At 44.4% G+C, this 21856-nt stretch overlaps 2 protein-coding genes across 9 annotated transcripts in view; one reads left to right on the plus strand and one right to left on the minus strand.

Moving 5' to 3' along the window:
- The window catches only part of RBL1 (RB transcriptional corepressor like 1), a 278968-nt gene that overhangs the window by 172477 nt on the left and 84635 nt on the right, over positions 1 to 21856 (plus strand). The window lies entirely within an intron of this gene.
- Positions 1 to 21856, minus strand: part of NCOA6 (nuclear receptor coactivator 6) — a 49295-nt gene that overhangs the window by 24747 nt on the left and 2692 nt on the right. For 6 of the 8 annotated variants that reach the window (XM_086760919.1, XM_086760917.1, XM_086760915.1 and 3 more), the window contains exons 1-7: positions 17743 to 17852; positions 12274 to 12426; positions 11892 to 12166; positions 8750 to 8905; positions 5547 to 5669; positions 4133 to 4258; positions 1613 to 2428 (exon numbers count right to left, since the gene is read on the minus strand). In XM_086760919.1, the coding sequence (XP_086617045.1) occupies positions 1613 to 2428; positions 4133 to 4258; positions 5547 to 5669; positions 8750 to 8905; positions 11892 to 12126 (1456 nt within the window). In that variant the 5' untranslated portion in view covers positions 12127 to 12166; positions 12274 to 12426; positions 17743 to 17852. Of the gene's footprint in view, positions 1 to 1612; positions 2429 to 4132; positions 4259 to 5546; positions 5670 to 8749; positions 8906 to 11891; positions 12167 to 12273; positions 12427 to 17742; positions 17853 to 21856 lie in introns of those variants that run through there. The other 2 variants (XM_086760916.1, XM_086760922.1) reach the window with 2 other exon arrangements.

Consider the following 21856-nt stretch of genomic DNA (forward strand, 5'->3'; position numbering starts at 1 on the left):
TAATGACAACTTAATTAACACACACACTGCAGTAAGGAATGAGCATGCACAGAAGCCAGGCAAAAATCTCAGCAAGTGGAAGCAACATAGCTTTGCTGAAACCAGCGGAATCTTGCCTTTCTGTATCAGCCGAGGATATGGCTCAGAGCAGGATCACTGATTTTAGCAATAACGTCCACAGTGATTCCATTCTGATCCTTTTTCTGGGGTGTCATTTTTAACTTTAAAAAGTAGGGTTTTGTTTGTAGTAGGTTTACTTAGAAAGGAAGGAGAATACAGAGGATAACTTGGAGGTCACGGCTATACTACCTACCAGAAATCATTCCTGATGGGAACATACGGCTGGTGAGGCAAAACAGTAGGGAAACGTGACTAATACGTAATAAATAACTGCTTCCAGATGGAGACAAGACAGGATATACCAAGTACAGAGAACTGGCAGATCTTAAGAACAGCCTGGAAGAAGAGAACCTTGAAACTGAGGCAATGCATCTGAATCAAATTCATCAGAATTCCAATGAGGCCCACAGTACAAACAGTGAAAAAACAAGCTTGTCCAGATCAGGAGACTAAGAAACAGGTATTCCTTACAGCTTTTTGGACAGACTTCAGACGTACAATGCGAGAATGTAAGAACCTAGAATATATATATGTGTGTGTACGTGTAGGTGGACAAGGAATATGGCTCATATTTTATAAGTAGAGAAAGAAAATATTTCAAAGGCTTAAGTAGGAGTTTGTGTATGGGTATTTGAGAGCAGCCATTCAAGAGAAGGACAAACAATGAGTGAGCAGAGAGAAGGGCTACAAGTATGGCAGAGAACTACAAAAGGCTCAAGGGGAAAAGTACACTAAGGACACAAAAGAGATCTTGGGATTGACAAATGAAACTCCTTCACTGTTAGAGAAGAATTGTGGGAGCAGTAAAAGACGTGAGTGCAGAAGTCTGAGGAGAAAGCTAACGACAACACAGTCAAAGAGGAAATTGGACCTCTTAATTTTAGAACAGGGAGTACAACAACATGGCAATAATAGCTCTTTCCTCTTTTATATGGGAAGAAACTGATGACAAATAAAGGCAGGGTCAAGAAGAGACATCCACAACTTAGACAGGAAGATGCAAAATAATGTCTCACTTCTGCAGTAGAAAATGTAAATGCTGACAGAGAAGCTGAAGAGAGAAAGAAAATTATAATTTGTTCTTATTACACTCACTCTCTCTCTTTATAAAAAAAAAAAAATTACCCCCAAAGAACAACTCCAAAGCAAAACAAAACCCCACACCATCTCTGAATATGCTGAACTTGCTTAAAGGCAACAGAAGAATTGTCAAGAAGGTGACTGGCGGTTATAACCAGCAACTGCATACAGCCATTTCCTTCTGCAGTGGCCCAGAGTCTCCTCTCAGGTTATCGCTGTGACACTGCAGGACAGAGACAGGTAGGAGAAACCAAGTGATGCTGAAGCTAACTCACCCATACCCACTTTATACTGCACCTATGCCTTTATTCTGTCTTTTAAAGGATCTTTTCAAAACTAACAGCAACATTAGTTCTAGCCATTTTATGTTTCTTTTCTTTTTAAAATAAAAGAAGGTCTCAGTACTTCTTACCTCCTAAACCAGGGTGTAAACCTTGTGGACCTTGGTTTTGCTGCTGCATCACCATGAAGTTGGGGGGTACATTCCCCTGTTGCACCATAGGATTACGACTAGGAGAACTGACAGGCTGCTGAAATCCCTGGGGAAGCGTGCTACTCTGGGGAGGCCTTGGTCCCATCTGCTGCTGCGGCTGGTTAACTGTTGGAGATGATGCAGGAGATCCCTGCTGGAAGGAGGAGGGAGAGGAAGCAGGAGACTTGTTGGTCAGGTGGGGTTGTTGTAGTGGCGTAGGAACCCGTGAGGGCCCTCCCTGAAGGCTTTTCATTTGAGGAGCAGTAAACTGGCCAGGATTGCTCATTTGGGGAAAGTTTGAATGAGCCTGGGAAGCTTGCTGGCTTCCAAAAGGATATGGAGGTGGAGGATGAGTAGGAGTTTGTACTGTTGCTAGAGATGGTCTTGCTTGAAGTTGCTGCTGCATTTGTCCAGGCAACGGGGCCTTTTTCCAACCCTGGTTTACTGTCAATGTGCCCAGTGCTCCCTGGGTTGGAGGAGGCTGAAGTGCTCCAGAAGGAAGCTGGTTCCAGCCAGGGGGAACTGGAACCTGTGCTGGTGAAGTAAATGAAGGTCGAATACCCTGCTGTGGCTGCTGATGTGGCTGGGGAGGACGTGTCTGCAACTGCGTCTGCTGCTGTAGCTGCTGAAAGTTGGCTGAGTTCATCTGCCTGTTTACAGGAACTGACTGCATTGAATGAAGCTGGGGAGCTAAAGATCCAGATGGATGATTTTGCTGCTGAATATTTAGCCCAGATAAGAGTGGGTCCATTGCATCTATTAAAATAGCAAAGAAAAGTAAAAAAAAATAACCTACTGTAGACAAAACCTACCCCAAAACAAGAAACGGTAAATTGCTTGCTTGCATTTGCTTACTCTGCATAAAAATCCACACTCTAGTGTTACAGACAGAACAGGCAATGCTCTAAAAGTTTTCAAAATGTTTGGGAATGCTGAGAAGCCTGGTCTTATCAATTTATAACCTCTACAATAAAGCATGATAGCTCCACAGTGGTTGTTGCTACAGACTAATCTAAGCCTTCAACACACCTGGAATCACAGAATCACAGAACATCCCAAACTGGAAGGGACCCATGGGGATCATCAAGTCCAATTCCCTGCTCCTCACAGAGCTACCTAAAACTAAACCACATGACAAGAGCATCGTCCAGATGTTCCTTGACCTCTGACAGGCTTGCTGCCGTGACCACCTCCCTGGGGAGCCTGTTCCAGGGAGCCACCATCCTCTCGGTGAAGAACCTTTTCCCAACGTTCAATCTGAACTTCCCCTGACGCAGCTGCATTCCATTTCCTCGTGTCCTGTCGCTGGTCACCAGAGAGAGGAGATCAGCACCTCACCCCCGAGGAAGGTGCAGGCTGCGATGGGCTCACCCCTCAGCCTTCTCTTCTCCAAGCTGAATGAGCCAAGAGACCTCAGCCGCTCCTCCTAAGTCTTCTCCTCGAGACCCTTCACCATCTTGGCCGCCCTCCTCTGGACACACTCCAGCAGTTTGATGTTCTCCTTCTACTGAGGCGCCCAAAACTGCGCACAGTGCTGGAGGTGGGGCTGCAGCAGTGTGGCGTGGAGTGGGGCACTCGCCGCCCTCGACCGGCTCGCTGTGCTGTGCTCGATGCCCCCCAGGCCACGGTCGGCCCTTTGGGCTGCCAGGGCACGCTGCTGACTCCTGTTCAACCTGCCGCCAACCCAGACCCCCAGATCTCTTTCTCTTTCCGCGGGGCTGCTCTCCAGCCCCTCGTCCCCCAATTTGTATGTATAACACACTTGCCGGGGCTATCATCCCTAGAAGTTAAAAAAAAGTGGCATAACGAGGAATTAAGGTAGTACCATAAACTAATATTCCTGGAATATTTAAAACATTTGTGAAAAATGCTATCTGTAAGAATAAATACTGAATACAGTCCTACAGAAGTTGGCAAGTACTGCCACTGTCTTACGGAGGGACAAGTAATAACCTCCTCTCTTTGTGTAGTCCCAAAATGCATGTAATTTACTGACAGAACTGTGAAGAATAAACGCTAAACATTGACACTCCCCAGATCCCCAGTCCTGAAACTTCCAGTCTACCTACCCCTCCTGAAAAGCACTCGTGCTCAGCCTGCTGCATTTGCTTCCTGCTGGAGACTTCTGCCTCACCCAAGCAATCCTTCTCTCACCTTTAGCTAAACATAAAGCTCAGTCACAACAATTCTACTGCAAAAACACCACTGCCGCTGCTCAACGCATTTGAAGAAAATACCAAGCAAGCTGGCGACTTACTAGGCAGCCCAATTATTTGAGAAGTTTTACCAAACTAACCGGGGCAGGGAGGGTTCCACAGAAAGAGTAACTCCCAGAGAGGGCAGGGGAAATACTCCAGGACAATTCTGGAATACTCTTATGAGTACATGCTCAAGCCTGTGTGCTGAGAAATAAAAATTCAAGACCGTTTTCAGGTCAGTACTGTGACTAAATTTTACCACCTGGCTGTGAGGAAGGCCGGGGTGTTCTCGGCTGCAGCTCAGAACTAGCACCACTTGCCACCATGGAGGAGGGCACATTTCCACTCTGGGACATCATGACAGCTGCATTGCTCATTCTTATTAAACCTTAAAAAATAAAAATAAAAATGATCATGCTTTGCAGGTTTTACACAGAAAAGAATTTTAGATTTTTTTTTTTTTAATACGAAAAACGATTATATTAGTTAATAGAGCATTTCTTTGGACTTCAAGAACTTTTTTGTCGGGAATAAACTGAGGACAGGTATCTGTCTGAAAGCTCAGATCCCCTGGTACGAAACAAAGACGGGCAGGCTGAAGCCTTTCCTTCAGCACCAACCCTTTAAAAAGGCTGCAGAGGGAAACGCCGCGGGCTACGGAACGATTGGAGCTCGGCTGGCCGCTAAAGGCCACAGAGTGGCACGACTGTATGCAAGTCACAACGGTACTGAGGTTGCAACATTGTGTGACCTGGAGCGAAGCCCACGACTGCCACAGGGAAGATCCGAGCAGCTGCCTTCACAGCAAACCTTCCCTCACATGCTTTACGTTCCTCGTTAAGCATAATGATTTAATTACTGTTTAATCAGGTTTCTATAGAGGTGCAATTTCTTTCTATTCCTTCTCATCAACAGCCACACATGCATCTTACATTAACTCTGACAAAAACCACTCCCCATTTAATTGCTTTAAATCCTATTTACTAACATAGTAATTAGTTTATTTTGCCTTATGATTCAGCTATTAAAATAAATTACATAGTAGCTTTCTTTTAACTCTTCATAAAAATCTGACTTTTGTAGTTAAAATTACTCATCATGCACATACAATGCTCCAAAATGTAGAGTTCAATAAAACTACAGGTCTCCACAAAAAAAAAAGTTAATGGTCTACGATCAGATCTCAAAAGTTTATCAGAAAATAAAGAGACTAACAATGACAGTGTCCTGTCCTTCCCATAATTACAATGGATTCAATAGAAAATACACTAAATAAAGGTTTATGCTCATTTTCACAAAGCTGGCCAAACAGAGAACGGTGGTATTTGTGCACATTTCAAAGTGAATGTACTAGACACATCTGCTCTAATAGTCTTTGTGTAAAAAAAACCAAAATCAAAACAAAACCCTGAACACTAAACCCTCAAAAACACCAAATCAAAGCAATCTGCCCCACCCGAATCACTCCAACGTCTGTGGGACAGGATGCAGCCAGCTATGCAGTTTACATCATGTGGGATGTGGCTTGACAGCACAGAAACAAGAACACACCTTAATTAAAACGGCAATTAAAATTCTGCAAACAATAGTTGCTATAATCAGTGAAATTTTATGATCAGCTCAGTACAAACGTTGAAGTGTATAAAGGCAAACAAATGAAAACCAAAGGAATTTACCTTGTCCCCCCTGCATGGGAAAGCCCGTTTCCATCCGCACGGCGCTGCCTGCTCCCAGGGGCCCGTTGATCCGCACATCCTGGCTCCGGCTCTGAGCTAAAGCCAGATTGATAGCACCTTCCCCTAGAGGTAACGCACACTGGGTGAGCTGAGCGACATTCAGAAAGGCAGAACACAGCTGTTTTCAAACGGACATTTGAAAGATGTCAAGGAAGGAAGAACAAACTAACTATAACACGCACCTTAGAACGACAAGGTTATGCATCGTAACACCTTCACCTTCTGGATTTCAATTTTAAGAAAAACAAACATCACAACAAGCATTAAATGCCCTTGGTTCCATCCTGAGTGTGCTCTTGGACAGTTCTCCAGAACAGATATTTTACTTGTGAAATCCACTGAAAACTTGTTTTAAAGAAAGCCTCATACAAAACAATTAGGGGAAAAAAAAAATCAGAGCACATTTTGCTAGCTAACACTCAGAAAATATTTTTCATGAGGTTTTCTGATGCTAAGAGGATTTTACACAATCACAGAATGGTCTGGGTGGGAAGGGACCTTCAAAGCCCACCTATAGTCCAACCCCCCTGCCAGGAGCAGGGACATCTCCAACCAGATCAGGTTGCTCAGAGCCCCGTCCAACCTGGCCTGGAATGTTTCCAGGGATGGGGCATCCACTGCCTCTCTGGGCAACCTGGGACAGTGTCCAACCACCCTCAGCGTAAAAAAATTCTTCCTTATGTCCAGTCTGAATCTGCCTCCCTCTGTTTTAAAACCATCACCCTTTGTCCTGTCACACCAGACCCTGCTGAACAGCCTCTCCCCATCTTTCCTGCAGCCCCCTTTAGGCACTGGGAGGCCGCTCTAAGGTCTCCCCAGGGCCTCCTCTTCTCCAGGCTCAACAGCCCCAGCTCTCTCAGCCTGGCCTCACAGCAGAGCTGCTCCAGCCCTCTCAGCATCTGCGTGGCCTCCTCTGGACCCTCTCCAACAGCTCCATGTCCTTCTGATGCTGGGGGCTCCAGAGCTGGACGCAGTGCTGCAGATGGGGTCTCACCAGAGCAGAGCAGAGGGGCAGAATCCCCTCCCTCGACCTGCTGGCCACGCTGCTGGGGATGCAGCCCAGGATGCGGTTGGCTTTCTGGGCTGCCAGCGCACACTGCCGGCTCCTGTTGAGCTTCTCGTCCACCAGCACCCCCAAGTCCTTCTCCTCAGGGCTGCTCTCAATCTGTTCCCCGCCCAGCCTGGATCGGTGCCTGGGATTGCCATGACCCAGATGCAGGACCTTGCACTTGGCCTGGTTGAACTTCATGAGGTTGGCACGGGCCCACCTCTCCAGCCTGTCCAGGTCCCTCTGGATGGCATCCCTCCCCTCCAGCGTGTTGATGGCACCACACAGCTCGGTGTCATCGGCGAACTTGCTGAGGGTGCACTCTATCCCACTGTCCATGTCGCTGATAAAGATGTTGAACGGGGCCGGGCCCAACACAGACCCCTGAGGAACGCCACTCGTCACCGGTCTCCACTTGGACATTGAGCTGTTGACCACCACTCTCTGAGTGCGGCCATCCGGCCAACTCCTTATCCACCGAGTGGTCCGTCCATCAAACCCATGTCTCTCTAGTTTAGAGAGAAGGATGTCGTGCGGGACAGTGTCAAATGCCTTGCACAAGTCCAGGTAGATGATGTCTGTTGCTTGTCCCTTGTCCACCGATGCCGTCACCCCGTCACAGAAGGCCACCAAATTGGTCAGGGATGATTTGCCCTTGGTGAAGCCATGTTGGCTGTCACCAACCACCTCCTTGCTCTCCATGTGCCTTAGCATGGTTTCCAGGAGAATCTGCTCCATGACCTTGCCAGCCACAGAGGTGAGGCTGACCGGCCTGGAGTTCCCCGAGTCTTCCTTGTTTCCCTTTTTAAAAATGCGGGTTATGTTCCCCCTTTTCCAGTCAGTGGGAACCTCACCAGACCGCCAGAACTTCTCAGATACAATGGCCAGTGGCTTAACAGCTTCATCTGCCAGCTCCCTCAGGACCCACGGATGGATCTCATCAGGTACCATGGACTTGTGCACCTTCAGGTTCCTCAGACGGTCCCAAACATCTCTTCTCCTACAGTGGGTGGTTCTTCATTCTCCCAGTCCCAGCTTTTGCCTTCTGCGACTCGGGTGACATGGCTAGAGCCCTTGGCAGTGAAGAGTGAGGCAAAAAAGTCATTGAGTACCTCAGCCTTCTCCATGTCCCGGGTAACCAGGTCTCCCGTTTCTTTCCAGAGAGGGCCCACATTCTCCCCCTGGTCTTCCTTTTATCCCTGACATACCTAAAGAAGCTTTTCTTGTTGCCCTTGACATCCATGGCCAGATTTAATTCTATCAGGGCTTTTGCCTTCCTTACTTGATCCCTGTCACTCAGACAATCTCTCTGTCAGGCTACCTGTCCTTGCTTCCACCCTCTGTAGGCTTCCTTCTTGGTTTTGAGTTGGTCCAGGAGTTCCTTGTTCATCCATGCAGGCCTCCTGGCATTTTTGCCTCACTTCCTCTTCATTGGGATGCATCGCTCCTGAGCTTGGAGGAAGTGATCCTTGAATATCAACCAACTTTCTTGGGCCCCTCTTCCCTCCAGGGACGCATCCCATGGCATTTTACCCAGCAGATCTCTGAAGAGGCCAAAGTCTGCTCTCGTGAAGTCCAGGGCAGAGAGCTTGCTGTGTGCCCTCCTTGCTGCCCCAAGGATCTCAAACTCCACCATCTCCGGGTCACTGCAGCCAAGGCTGCCCTTGAGCTCCACGTTCCCCACCAGCCCCTCCTTGTTGGTAAGAACAAGGTCCAGCGTAGCACCTCTCCTCGTTGGCTCCTCTGTCACTTGGAGAAGGAAGTTATCATCCACACATTCCAGGAACCTCCTGGATTGCCTGTGCCCTGCTGTGTTGTCCTTCCAACAGACACTGAGGTGGCTGAAGTCCCCCATGAGGACCAGGGCTTGTGATTGTGAGGCTGCTCCTATCTGTCTAGGATTTTCAGCTATCATTTTTATTATTAAACCTGTTCTTGAAAGAATAGGAAAGTCTTGATCTATCTTCTCACTACAGTCATCTTCCAAATTACTAAATTGGAAGTTTTGCAGTATTAACCAAGTACACAAAATCGCTTGTTGAGTATACTTAAATGTTAGCTTAACGCCTTTGGAAGCAAAATAGGCATGAAATACCTTCAATTTGAACTGAGAGAATCCCCAGGTCACGAAGCTGTTGGTTGTTATTCTGAGCCAGAATGCGCAGCCGCTCAGCAGCTTCCCGGGGTATATTGAAGGTAACACGGACACTGTTCCAAGGCTCTATCTTCTGCAGTTTTAACTTGTTGGATTCTTAAAAGAAAAATGGTCGGAGTCAGTGCAAAGGCAGTTTTCTAACATGTATGATGAAATAACTTGGTAGAAAAGCACAGCTGAAAAAACTGAAACAATTATTTGGCTTTGAAAATGATCAGGGGTCAGTCTCAGACACAGGAGATTTCTCCAGCACAGGCGTACCGATACTGCCAAAGCATTTCAGGTACTTTCCAAAAGTTAGTAATATAAAACCCACTCAATCAATAACCAGTGCAACAGCCAGCACAATCACCTGATAATACCACTCAAAAATGGAAATATTCTGTGGATAAACTACTTCGGAAAGAGATGAAAATACCTAATAAAAGAGATTAAGTAAATCTGTTAGTGAACCAGATGGATGTGTGAAAAAACTGACTGCAAGAGCAAAACCCTGGTTCCTGAAATACTTGCTTTACAAATGCTTGTGAAACCATCTATTTTTTAGAAGGCCAGTGTCAATTTTAGCAGACTAACATATTATTCAGTTTTTCTGAACAGGTATGTTCAATCCACTGAAAAAAAAAGTGCAAATTAAAGTCGTGCCAAACATTTAATTACAGGTTTTCTGAAAACTTATTCTACACGAGTGTTTCTATATAGGTCAGACGTTTTAAAAGTAAGAGGTGGGAACTAGTAACTAGGTGGGCAGTCATGTTGGATATACTTGTCTGAAGTGGGACCTACCTAAATTATTGCTACAAAATGCATTTAAGGATAATTTAAAAAAAATTTCTAATACAGATTTATAACCTTTCAGTTTCTAGCTTTCTGAAAAAGTCCCTCTGGAAAGAGAAAAAATTGGCCCAAATTTTAATCAGCCAGTTCTTCCACCCTAACATCTGATGTACTAAAGTTTGCTAACTTTTTGATTCTGAAGAATATGTCATTAAAGAATGACCACTCATTCTTACTGAGGAATCTCTTGTCCTTAACTAACTCACCACGTCTCTTCTGTTGCTACAGCAATGGTATTATTAAGTCGATCCTCTTTCTACCTACAAACATGTTTTTGGCTGGAAACATGACAGGAGTAGTTTTAAAACCTCCTTTTGCGGAGGTTTGAACAGTCCTATATTTACTGTTATTAATGTTCCAATATCTTACATATAAAAATTGCATTATCACTTTCAGCATTCTAGATATTAGCATCTGTGTTTCTTGTTTTTCAAACACTACATCTGCTCAGCCTAAACCGATGTTATTTCCTAACTTGACATTCTGAATATCCTGTTTTGCTTCCAATCGGTTTAATTAACTTGTCAGATGGATAATTTGCAAATTAATTTGATATTGATTTTGAAAATCTGCTCTCTCAGCTGAGGTCTGAATCACGTCTCTTAATCCTGCCATTAATATTTATAACAAACCCGGCATGCAGCCGCCTCCGTACAACAAAGGCCACTCCGTACAGCTACAGAGCTAACTGGTTTCCAATCAAAAACTACACAATTCATCTACAGTACCACGCATATCCTTTCACACCAGCAGCTATCTGTCCGTTTTATGTCTACTTCCAATTGTTTATAAGATACAGCTCCCAACAGTGGTATTTCTTCACAGTATTTTTGTCTTATCCCAGCTTTTTTATCTCCCTGAGAGACAATGGCAAGGACCCTGACAACTGACCCCAGAGCCGCTGACTACGACTGGACAAAAAGGGAACAAAAGAATACAGTGTCAGAGAAAATCAGTCTGGTCATTCAGAAGTCATAGGCTATTTTTCTGAAAAGGTATTTTACATTATTGAAAAAACAAGCAATTCAATTAACATTTTAAAACCTAATCTAGAAAATTAGTTTTGTTTGAACACAAAGACTGCCTGTCGGAAGAAGAAAGGTGGATTCTTCATTGTACGGTGGTGTTATTTCAACAGAAGAGCAGCATGCTGGGACGGCAACCTACAGTTACCAGGAACAGCTTGGTTCCCAAACAGCAGAAAGAGGGAGAGAGCGAGCGCGTAGGCAATTACATGGCTTTTACACTGCAGATCCACGACATCACGCCAACTCAGATCAGTGCGGCTGTGGTCCCAGTCTCCAAGGCTCTTCTGGTTACACGCTCCTGCCACTGCTCTTAAGACAACCCGCCTGGCTTCACCTCTTCCTATAGCAAACTACACTCACGGCAACACACTAAGCCGTTAACCTGACCGTTCAATAACATCAGATTGAGGGGCACTGCTGGGGAAACTGGTGGTGGGGAGGGAGCACATCACTGATCCAAGGACGCTGACCCAAACCATCACAACACTGCACTCCTACCAAGGGAGAGCTTCTCTTAAGAAAGATTCTACTTGTAACAAGCCAGGCTACAGAACCGAGCAGCTACACATAATCATTGTAAGGCCCTTTGCAAAGATGCTCAGACAGTCGACAGGTGTCTTTTTCCAGATCTCGATGTGCTGGTAAAAGACGTTATTGTCCCCAAAGCCCATTATCACTCACTAGCTAGACAGTTGTCCCCAGGCCTCGGTGGGCATACAGGGGAACACGAGAGCACTCCACGTCCCTCATCAGAAAAAATAAAGAAATTGGGTAGCGTAGGTCAGTGTAGCAGCAAAGGGGCAGTTATGTCTTGAACTGACAGAGAGTGAACCTATCCTCAGACAAACTGCAGTGGTTTAAATTGGATGGTTTTGCTAGTAAAAAACATCTCCTGCGTGGACAAGCCTGGTTTCACTGTCATGTATACAGCAATGTGTAATGGAGGGAAATGAAAGAGGGGAAAAAACAAGTAAAACATGGGAACTGAATGGGAAATGAACTCACTAATTAAATCAGTTTTAAAGAATAAAACAACTACAGAAACCCGTACTCCACATCTCTGAGAAGAACAGCTCCCAGATTCACTATGAAAAACTACAGCAAATCTTACTACAAACTAACTCGAAAACAATATAATCTATTTCTTTGTACAAGCACTCTGACTACGTAAATAAATATTTTTAAGGACGGTTAAAAAAGGCAAGAAAGTACTTTACCCATGTGTAAAAGGCCAGGCACATTCTCCAATATGATATCCAGTTTCTGCTCAAAGTCTCTGTCACCTATATTTCCTTTAAAAGCTACAAAGATCGTGGAATCCTCAGGAGCAGCCTCCTGTTTCAGTTCATCTTCCTCCAGTCCTGAATCAAAATCCACCTCTAAGTCTTCCATAGCTGAGGAGTACAAGGAGGCATATGTATCTTTTAAGTTTGGCAGGCCATCCAAAACCATTGTTTCCAACAATGGGAGCCTGTCAGATGTTAAGAGGATGCTTGGAAGGGAAAAAAAAAAATAATTATAATGAGTATAATAATAAGTGTGTAAAGACATTAACAACTGCTTTCAACGGCACGTAAGATCACTGACAGAAAAACCTACCGGGTGACCCAGTGCTAGGGTTTGCGAGACAAACTCTGCGACTTTGAAAACGGTGGCCATTGCAGTACCCAAGCTGTTCGTCCACTAGAACAAACAGAAGTGGTTTCCTCACAGCATCCTGCTGTATGTGACTTGAGAAGTGTTCCAGTTGACCTAAATGACAGTCAGGCAGAAAGGAGAAAAAAAAAAATAGTAAGAAAATCAATTACACTCATCTCCGTATCATACAGGAGACAAGCATGCACCCAGTACCAATTCTGCGGTGCCTCACTATCAGGGAATTCTAAGACTCACAGCAACACTTTACTTACAGAAAGACAGGAAAACCCACCAAATTTAGTTTTAGGAACTGCAGATGCAACAGTCACTCCTTTGTCCAGCAAAGCAGTAAGAAAGCCTTAGCACATTTTTACCAGGAGAAATTTAGCATTTGGCAAACATTGCACTCACATTCAGGGAACTCTCAGGCACACTATGCTTTCTTCCTAAAAATTTGTTTGTTTGTGTTTTTGGCTGCTTAGGCATGTTACAACCTGAAATTTGCTCCCCCTCTGCTAGCCCACAACACCCCCCATGCCCCTGTTGAGCTTGGACAAGAACAAATTCAGTAAATCACGTCACTGTTTTTCACTTTATAAAATGTCTAGACTTTGCAATAAAATTCACTTGACATGATGACAGTAATCGAAGCTGTTACGTGTACAGAAGTACCACCTACAGTAAGTTATCTCCACCTGTATGGTGAACAATACCGATGTTTAGGTGAGACACACATTTTTCCACTCCAACACAAGCCGTTACAAGGGCCACGGCACTAACTCCTCCAGACGAGACCTCCGTTCCCACCCTCAATGCTTTGCAAGTATCGCTAAAAAGTTTAAAACCATCTATACCAACAGCCAAAGCTGATGTCAAAACCAAAAAAGGGACCTGTTCCTGACCGCCGCTGCCAAAACCAAATCGATTCAACAGCCAGGATTGTCGAGACCCCGTAACTCCAAAGCTGTCGGTACTCAGCACAACCCACCCAAAACGTTCCGTTCGGGATGACATACCCTTGAATAGACACACTGGGTTTTTGGCAGAGGTTCAAGTTCCCAACACAAATTAAAACCACAACTCTGAGACTAAAGGTGAGCTGCTGATCCTGGCCAGAAAACAGCCTTTTTAAATTAAAAAAATACAGCTACGTTAGACAAGCTCAGAGTCAGGTTCACGTTGTTTGCACAGTCGCATCATGTTGCTGAAGGGACAACATCACAAACAGAAAAACAAGGACTCAGAAGTCACAAGGTACCCTCAGCTCTGGGTCAGGTCTCTACGCACACACTTACTGCAATTTTATGAAATATATTCTCTTTTCTCCCTTGCAAGCCTACACCACACAAGGCAGGCTAAATGGCATTACAGATTAATCACCTATTTTACATACAGTTACTCTCCTCATACTGCGGCACCAGGCCTTCGTTCTCAAACACTACTCCAATCTCGGATTAAAAACAAAGCTAATTTTGTCTCACAAACTCTTCAGCAGTCCTGGGACAGAAAAGTAAGTAAAAATGTTTCACAGTCACTGACCTATTTCCAGAGTGCGTTCATAAGTTACTTACTGTTACCATGGAAATTTTAAAGATGGGGAGTAGAGACAGAAATATAAAAAAAGTCATTACCAAGTGAACATGGAGAGAATTCAATCTGCTTTCTTCCCCACAAGACTCCTTGCTGTCCAGCTCTGTATTTAAATTACAGGTCTGAGTGTTTGGCACCTCCATTAAGGTAAACTACTTGGCTTCACGTCAGTTGCCCAGAAAATGAGAATCACAATTAATAAGCCTCTGTGAAAAGCTGTTTTAATCAATTTTCACACATAATTTCTTGGATAGTGAACTTCCTTACCAGAGCTGGCTTTACACCAACCAGGAGAGAATTCCTTCTCCTTCGACATTCCTACTTCATTCCTTATACATACACTGGCTTTAGAGAGAAAGGAGCTGGGAGTCCTACACAAATAATCTTTTTAAGGACCAAGCACAGTCATTCTGTGCACTGAATGAGGCAAGCATCCCATGAAATATAAGCAGCACACTTTGAAAAACATTACATAGAAAATTATTTATCTGAAAATCTTGAGTAAGTTTATCAGGGAGAGAAATCTCAGCTCAATATAGAGGCTCTTACATGTTGAAAAAGTAAAAGTACTTGGAGAGGATGAGGTGTTCCACCTGCAGCAAGAAACACGAGTACTTCTGACAATCCCTGACACCAAAGAAATCAGAATTTCTCTATAAGAACACAAAAACTTCAAATCTTTTTTTTTTAATCAAAGTGTTGGAAGCATCCATCTTCTCTGTGGAAGAGCGGAAGATTGCTTAAAGGGTGGTTTTAACGACTCTATGAAAATGCTGCAGCTTAGACCAGATTCCACCAACCTCGCCCCAACGTGCCTATATCTGACAGGATTTGTTGAAATGATGGCCCTTCATGAACACTATTACAGCATAGCTTGCTAAATCCCGAAGGACCACAGGCCTTGTTTCGTTTAACTCAGAAAATCACAGGATTGCTTGAGTTAAGAAAAAAAAACAAGACTGAGCTTTTAATTTCACTTTCTGGATAAGAACATGTAGCTACAGGTTCCTTCGCAGTTTTGTTTTTTTTTTTCACATCACACTCCTCGAGGATCTCTGCTACACCCATCTGCCCTCTCTCCCTCTCAAACACACGCAGTTTAGTCCGTTCCAGCATTCAGGTGTAATTTATCTCAAGTATGACAGCAGGAAGTAATGATTCGCAAAATCTTCCTCTTCAGAGAGAGCTCAGCAAGCCGCCCGTCTCAAAGCAAATGAATCCCAGCTGCACCCCTTGTCCTAACAAATTCTGTAATCTCCTGGTTATAGGGTTGACTTCCATAAATCACAAGCCAGCACATGACCATAATTAGTGTGTACCTTCGCTCAACACTCTTCCACATAAACACAAAAGCCTCCAGCATAAGCACACACAGGTAAAACTCTGGTCATCCAGCAATGCCTGTAAACTAGCTGGACCCCCAGCGGGCTACAGAGCATCTCTGACGAGAGAGAGCCACACCTGAACGCATCTGCACTGCCACACCACGTTTCATGGACCTGAGCGTTCATGCTCACGTGGCAGCACAAAAAGGTCTCCGAATATCATCCTCCGTTCAAAGGACACGCATGGCCTCCTTCCTGCCCCTGCACCCTGTTGTTTCAGAGTTTCCAATTTAATATTTCCCATTACACAACTGTTTCTGGAAACTCGGAGCAAGTCCAGTGCTACCACGTGGCAACCATCTACCCATGAGCCTGTCCTGGGACAGGCTACAGCAGCACAAAAAGCGTTACGCCTCTTTAGTACAAAGTTGTCTTTTTCAGTACAGTCTAGTTATTAAAAATATGCAACTGAAGTAAGAGAGGTGAGGATAAGTAGCCAGATAACAGACTAGTAACCAAAATGCACCTGCAGTACCCCAGGGGGTAGGGGGTGGCAGGGCACAGCCCACAAAGACCGGAAGGGTACAGGGCACACCCCGGGCTGCTGGAGGCTGGAGCTCTGGGCACACTTAGCATCTGGATAAAACAACTGACCGACTAACACGTGCGAGAGGGAGCCTCTCCAGAGGAGGAATTCATGCAGGACACAGCGACACCACAGCCTAGATCTGGGCCTGGGGACAGCTGGGTCCCACCACACGCCACGGGAACTGAAAGGCAGTTTGTCCTGCCAGGTGTTGGCCCCCACCAACAGCCCTGACAGTAGCCTCACGACAAACCGAGCCACCCATGACTGGGCAATGCTTAGAAAAACTCATCCAGCCCCTGGGAGAGACGGGATTAGAGCAAAACCTGAAACAGCCAGTTGTCGCTAACTGGGGAGCAGCTGAACACGAGAAAGCCAGCAGGCTCTGGAGCGCCCGCATCGCCAGATGGAAAGGCTGATCTCTGGGTTAAAAAAAAGCAAAGGAAGGAAAAAAACCCAACTAATATCTTGGTATCCTCATCCCAGGACCCACTCAACTGATCCAAACTTAGGGTTATGTCGATTTGTCGAGCACAGAACTTGAAACCTTGCTTTCTTCTTAGCATTGCACTACAACAAGCGCGTAAAGCACAACAAGGCTTTGTCCAGCAACTTGTCTGAGGTTTTCTGTGACACAGTCTACAAGTTGTTTGTACATTTCGGGCAACTCAGAATAAACACTGTCACAACTGATGTCACACCAGAACATGCACTCTCTCAAAACAAATATGCAGGGAGGCCAATTAAATAAAAAGCACTAAAATCTTGCTCTATGCCTGAAAAAGTACTCTTCCAAATTACAGAAAACACTGGAAAGGGCGAGAGTAGAAGGAAGGATGGACCGATGTTCTTCACTGGCAGATGGCAGAAGTTAGCACTGAGAAGCACCTCACACTGACCACTACTCAAATCTGCAAGAGGGAAGAGGAAGAAAAATCTGTCCAGAAACAAGACTACAATCAAGTCCCTTGGGGAATCCAGAACTGAGAGTGAGGAGAAAAAGCCTTTGATAGCAGTAGCAACATAATTTCCAAAGGATACAAAACCTTCCTTGCTTCTGCCTTCATTGAAAAATTATTTTCAAGCAACTTAATACAGAAAAAAAAGAAAAAAAAAAGCAGCATGTCACTCAAAAGTTTTCTTGTTTCCTTTGTTTTAGGTGCTGGTGAGAAAATACATAAAGGTCTATTAAGTTTTTCAGAATGGGGACAGAGAAGGTTTAGCACTGCCAGAATATTGTTGAGAAGACGGTTTTCTCTTAATATGTAACACATACACGCATGCACCCACAAAGGCATACTTTTAAAGTCTACCACCCATAAAACCCAGAAAGACTGATCATAACACTGGTTTTATTGCAAATTTGTTAACAGTCTATTATCCTCCTACAATTGTTTCAACTGTTTCGTGGCCTAGCATAGTGACCTTGGAGCTCGTTAAGCCCCACCAATAAATACACCTATACACAAATGACCATTGTATGATACAGAGATTAAAATGTCATAATTGTTCTTGGCAAAAATATACAAAACACACAAGTGTCACACTGTTACACAAGGAGACGAAATAAGGCTGAGAATCACTGTTATAATATGAAAGAACACCTAAAAATAAACTTAAACATGCAGTAAAATTTCCTCTGAAACAACTTAGCCAGGGCAGTTCTGGTAATTCAGAACTTCGAACTTTGGCGTTAGAGACAGACACCACCACGAAACCATCTCAGCTGTCCTCTCTGGGAGGAAGGTCTGAGAGCAGCTACAAACCTGCCGGCAAACGCCCGGACCCCTCTAGGGCAGCCTGAAAAGTCAGCTCTGGAGACAGCCCAGCCCTTCAAACACACACAGACATCACAGGCAAGGCCCTGTTAGTTAGGGGGAGAATACATAAGAAGAGGAGATATTCAAATGCATCACATGCTTATTTTACCTACCGAAAGAAATTCCAAAACTTCAGTATTTTGTGGCATGCAACAGGTCTTCAGGTAATTCCAGACCATCAAGCATGGTCAAAAAGTAACTCCCAAAAATGTAATCCTGAAAGAAAACCATCACGTTTCATCAGACAACGAGGCAAAATAACAAAAATACTGAACATAACAGTGAATACCTTGATTTTCAATATGCAATTTTGCACCAAATCCAACTCTCTCTATAGTAATGGAAAAAGCACGTCTTACTATATTCAATCATTAACAGCAAAACCTGAGAATCTGGAAAAATCAGCCCTTCATTATAGGCAAAAAACTGAGTACTTCCTGTGGCTGGAAATAACATTTTACTCTTCTAAACAGGACAAGTTTTATCTACAATAATGTGTTTATTTAAGTCCTAAGATAAACTCTTCTAGATTAAGTTCTCCTTCAGAAAGGAGACACTGGCACAGCCAGGATGCACTTCAGCTCATCCTGAGCAAGCGTCTAAACTGGCCCAGGTTTAAGCTCGTTCCAGAAAGGCGTTACGAGCCCACACAGCCACCTCAGACAGGTATTGTTATTGCAGGCGGCCAACAAAGCCAGGTGAATCCAAGCCCAGAACCTGCTCCTGTCCATGGTCTCATCAAATTAAGTCAAACCTCTCAGGGTAATGAAAACACAGCAGTAAAGCTAATGGCTTCAGTGAAAACAGAACACTGCCCCTCAAATCAAGACGATTTTTATTAACATCCCAGTGCTGTTTGCGACGCAGATTTTCTGCTTACATGCCAGCCTGCTCACCAGCGAGGAAGGGGACTACCCAAAAACAAACCGGGGAAGCAGAAGAGGGAAGAAGACTCAGAAACACAAAGCAGAAATTTGCTGTCTTCTCTCCAGATGGCAGAGTAAAATGGCTTTAAAAGCCTTGGTACTGTGCCATAGCCTTTGCACCTCTGCCAGCCCAGCAACTGGAAGGGAAGGAAAGCGTATTCACAATAAATGAGCTCACATGTGCTTGGTAGCTCTTTTAATAGTCATCTCACACTTTTCAACCTCTGGTGTCTGCTGCTGTTTCTAAGTAAGCACTGTCATTCAGGAAGCAGTGCAGTACCAGGCAGACGACCTGCACGGTTAAGTCACAAGCAGCAACTTTGCTGCTTCCAGCCATATGCAAGCCTGCCTAAACACCGCGACTGGACACCGAGCTGACAAGCAAAACCTAAATCGGAAATACGGAATTTTAAAGTCATTTATTAAGTGTAAGCCAAAACAAAAAAAAAAGCATCCCCGTTCTATTTTTTTTATAAAAAGCCACGGGGCTTTTTGTTCTCCAATTCTCCCTTCCAAGGGGAAGGGCGACCCTCCCTCACTGTGGGTGGAGGGTATGCGACATTCTGTGGACACCCAGCTGCTCCACAGAAGAGAGGACTGGGGAAGACAGGCTGCCCTAGCAAGCTCCAGTAAGAATCCAAGGATGGTCAGCCCGGGTGATGGGAAGGAGAACAATTAGCTGCTGCTGTCTGCATTCCTGTTGCACACGAGACAATACCAAATTTGGTTACAGAAAATAACTAATCAACACTGGTTCATTAACTCCAACTTTCATTACAATAAGTTATCTGATAGAGACCTTGGAAACGCCTAGAGACTGAACACATACCTTAGCAGACACCAAGGAATCCATAAAACCACTCTGTGAAGCATTCCAGCTAGGGAAAGAGTTTTGTTTAGAGCTTATGCTTTCCCAAACGTCAAGAAAACAAGACAGGTAAGTCTACAGGAAGCCAGGCCTCATCCACTCATTCCGACACAGAACCACTCGCCACTCTTCATACCGTTCTGCTGCAGCCCTGGAGCCCTCAAGCATAAAAGACCTAAACCCAAGTGTTTCCGACAAGAAGAAAATTACAGGTTGTTATAATGCCTACGACCTTCTGCAGTGATATCTTGATGTATTTTTGGCAGCAGGTTTAGTGGAACATTGGTTTGTTAAAGTTTCATAAAGTGTCCAAACCCCACAACTCAGGCGAAGCTGCAATGGACATGTCTCAACTGAGCCACTCATTTTTATTTCAACAGGATTTGACTGACGAGTCATCAGGGTTGCTTTAAAAACGAGATGATAGCTCTGGAATGAGTTTCAACTGCAGCTAGGGTAGAAATGTTGAAATCCCACTTTCGGCAGCCGAGATACCAACACAAGGCAGCTGCCAGTCTTCTTCCCAAGTCACAAGTTAACTCGGAATCAGCAATTTTCTTGGAAGCTATAGACAACACAGTGTAATATTTGATCAATCAAATCCCATCAGCTCAGTTATTAATTTCACATGTTAAGGACATTTCCGTTTGGAAGAAATCCACCACAGCTTGTAACAGATGAACACTATGTCGCGGTTTTGTTCGGTGACAAACATTACAGTCAAGGCCCTGTTAGTCAGGAGGGAGAGCTTTGCAGTATGTAACTTTTCACAAAGGTCCCCCAACGCAAAGAGCAAACATGAGATACTATTTAAAATCAGATGCATCTCGACAGGAAACTGTATTTAATCTTGCCTTCCAAAGGCTACAAGAAAACTGAAGCAGCAATCTAGTCATTGTTTGTGCTGGGACAAGCTTTTATCTAAACTTGAATTTAACTGCTAGCAAATCCTTCCGGGATGACATGCCCCACAGGTACTCTTTTATCATCAAATTCTCACTGAGCTTCATAAATGCCAACATAACCAGTCCAGGTATGCTTGTGATTACCAGTCCTGAATTAAGGTTTGCCTGAAAACTGCACCTCTTGTTTATCACAATGTTCTTCTTACATGGAGTGGAAGTCTGGGAAATCTCACTACATTTTTCAAATTCTGTAGTGTTATAAAGTATGAAGAGAAGATGTAAGCTAAAACAAACAGCTTAAAAGTAATTACTTCGCTATGATGCACTCAATAATGAGATGACTGTTTTCCCTAACCAAAAAAAACCCCAAACAAAACAACTTAATAAAACAGAAGAAGGTATAGCTTTTGCTAAAATCAAGATCGTTCTGAGAGTTTCCTGATGGTACAAAAATTTGCCGCTTATTTTGTGCTTGTCTGGGCTTTCTGAAGAAGCACATTTCAAAAGTGTTACTTATTGTCACTACTGCTATTAAGATCCACGTAATCACAGGCCAACTTTGCACCTTCTGGTAAAACTAGGATGCGGAGAACTAGAGAGCAATGCATTCCTGCAAGGATGGGAAGAGCACTCCAGAAAACCCTCAGAAGGAACACCTGCCCATGCTGCCACCAAAAGATGAGGCACTATTTCTTGTTCACCATTATTCTTAATTGAGCTGCACAAAAAAAAAAAAACTAGTAATGGTTTTGCCTTGGGAGGTTGGCTCCTACCGCTACAGCGCCAAGACTGCCACTGCTAATTCCTCCACTGCTCTGGGAGAGAGACCCAGCAGAACGGCCAGTACGAGCCTTGTATCTCACCTCTCACGTGCTCTCCACCCACTGCCGGGAAAACCAATGTTATTACAGATGTCAAAACTTCCAATCAGGAAGCAAAGCAGAAACAACTCACATTTTCCTTGTATCATCCAGCAAGGATGCGAGCGTGTGCCTGCGCATGTGTACGCAGAACACAGAGGCTTACATCTAAAGCAGTCCCTGCCAGCGCTGCCCAGAAACCATGACAAGAAACGCGGCCTCGTACCATCTGCACAGTCTTGGTAGGCCATTTGATTTTCCAAAGAATTATAAAATTACAATGTTATCCATAGGACTTGGAGAACTTAATAGCACGCGTCTTTTGGTGGGAATAACTAGATCATTCTCTTTCATATACCAAACCTAATGCTCAGCCGCCCCCGTATGCAACTCAGTCTCAGCAACTCCCTGTCTCAAATTATCGGTCCACTTGAAGACAAATGAATTCTGTCTGACAAGGCATCATTTGTCTCCCGTACTTCTCAGTTTTCATACAAATCTGATCCAAACCCCTGAGCCAGGACACTAGACAACCTGAGTTTCATGCACCATCTTGAGCCAAACCTTCAGCTCTCAATGCGTACAAACTAAGGAACACACTGACTACATGGCTGAAGTGCTTGGTTATCTGTAACAGGTAGTTCCTCCTGCAGAACATCAGGGA

The sequence above is a fragment of the Chlamydotis macqueenii genome, chromosome 16 (assembly GCF_036417535.1).
Source record: "Chlamydotis macqueenii isolate bChlMac1 chromosome 16, bChlMac1.mat, whole genome shotgun sequence".
In the NCBI taxonomy this organism is placed as follows: domain Eukaryota; kingdom Metazoa; phylum Chordata; class Aves; order Otidiformes; family Otididae; genus Chlamydotis; species Chlamydotis macqueenii.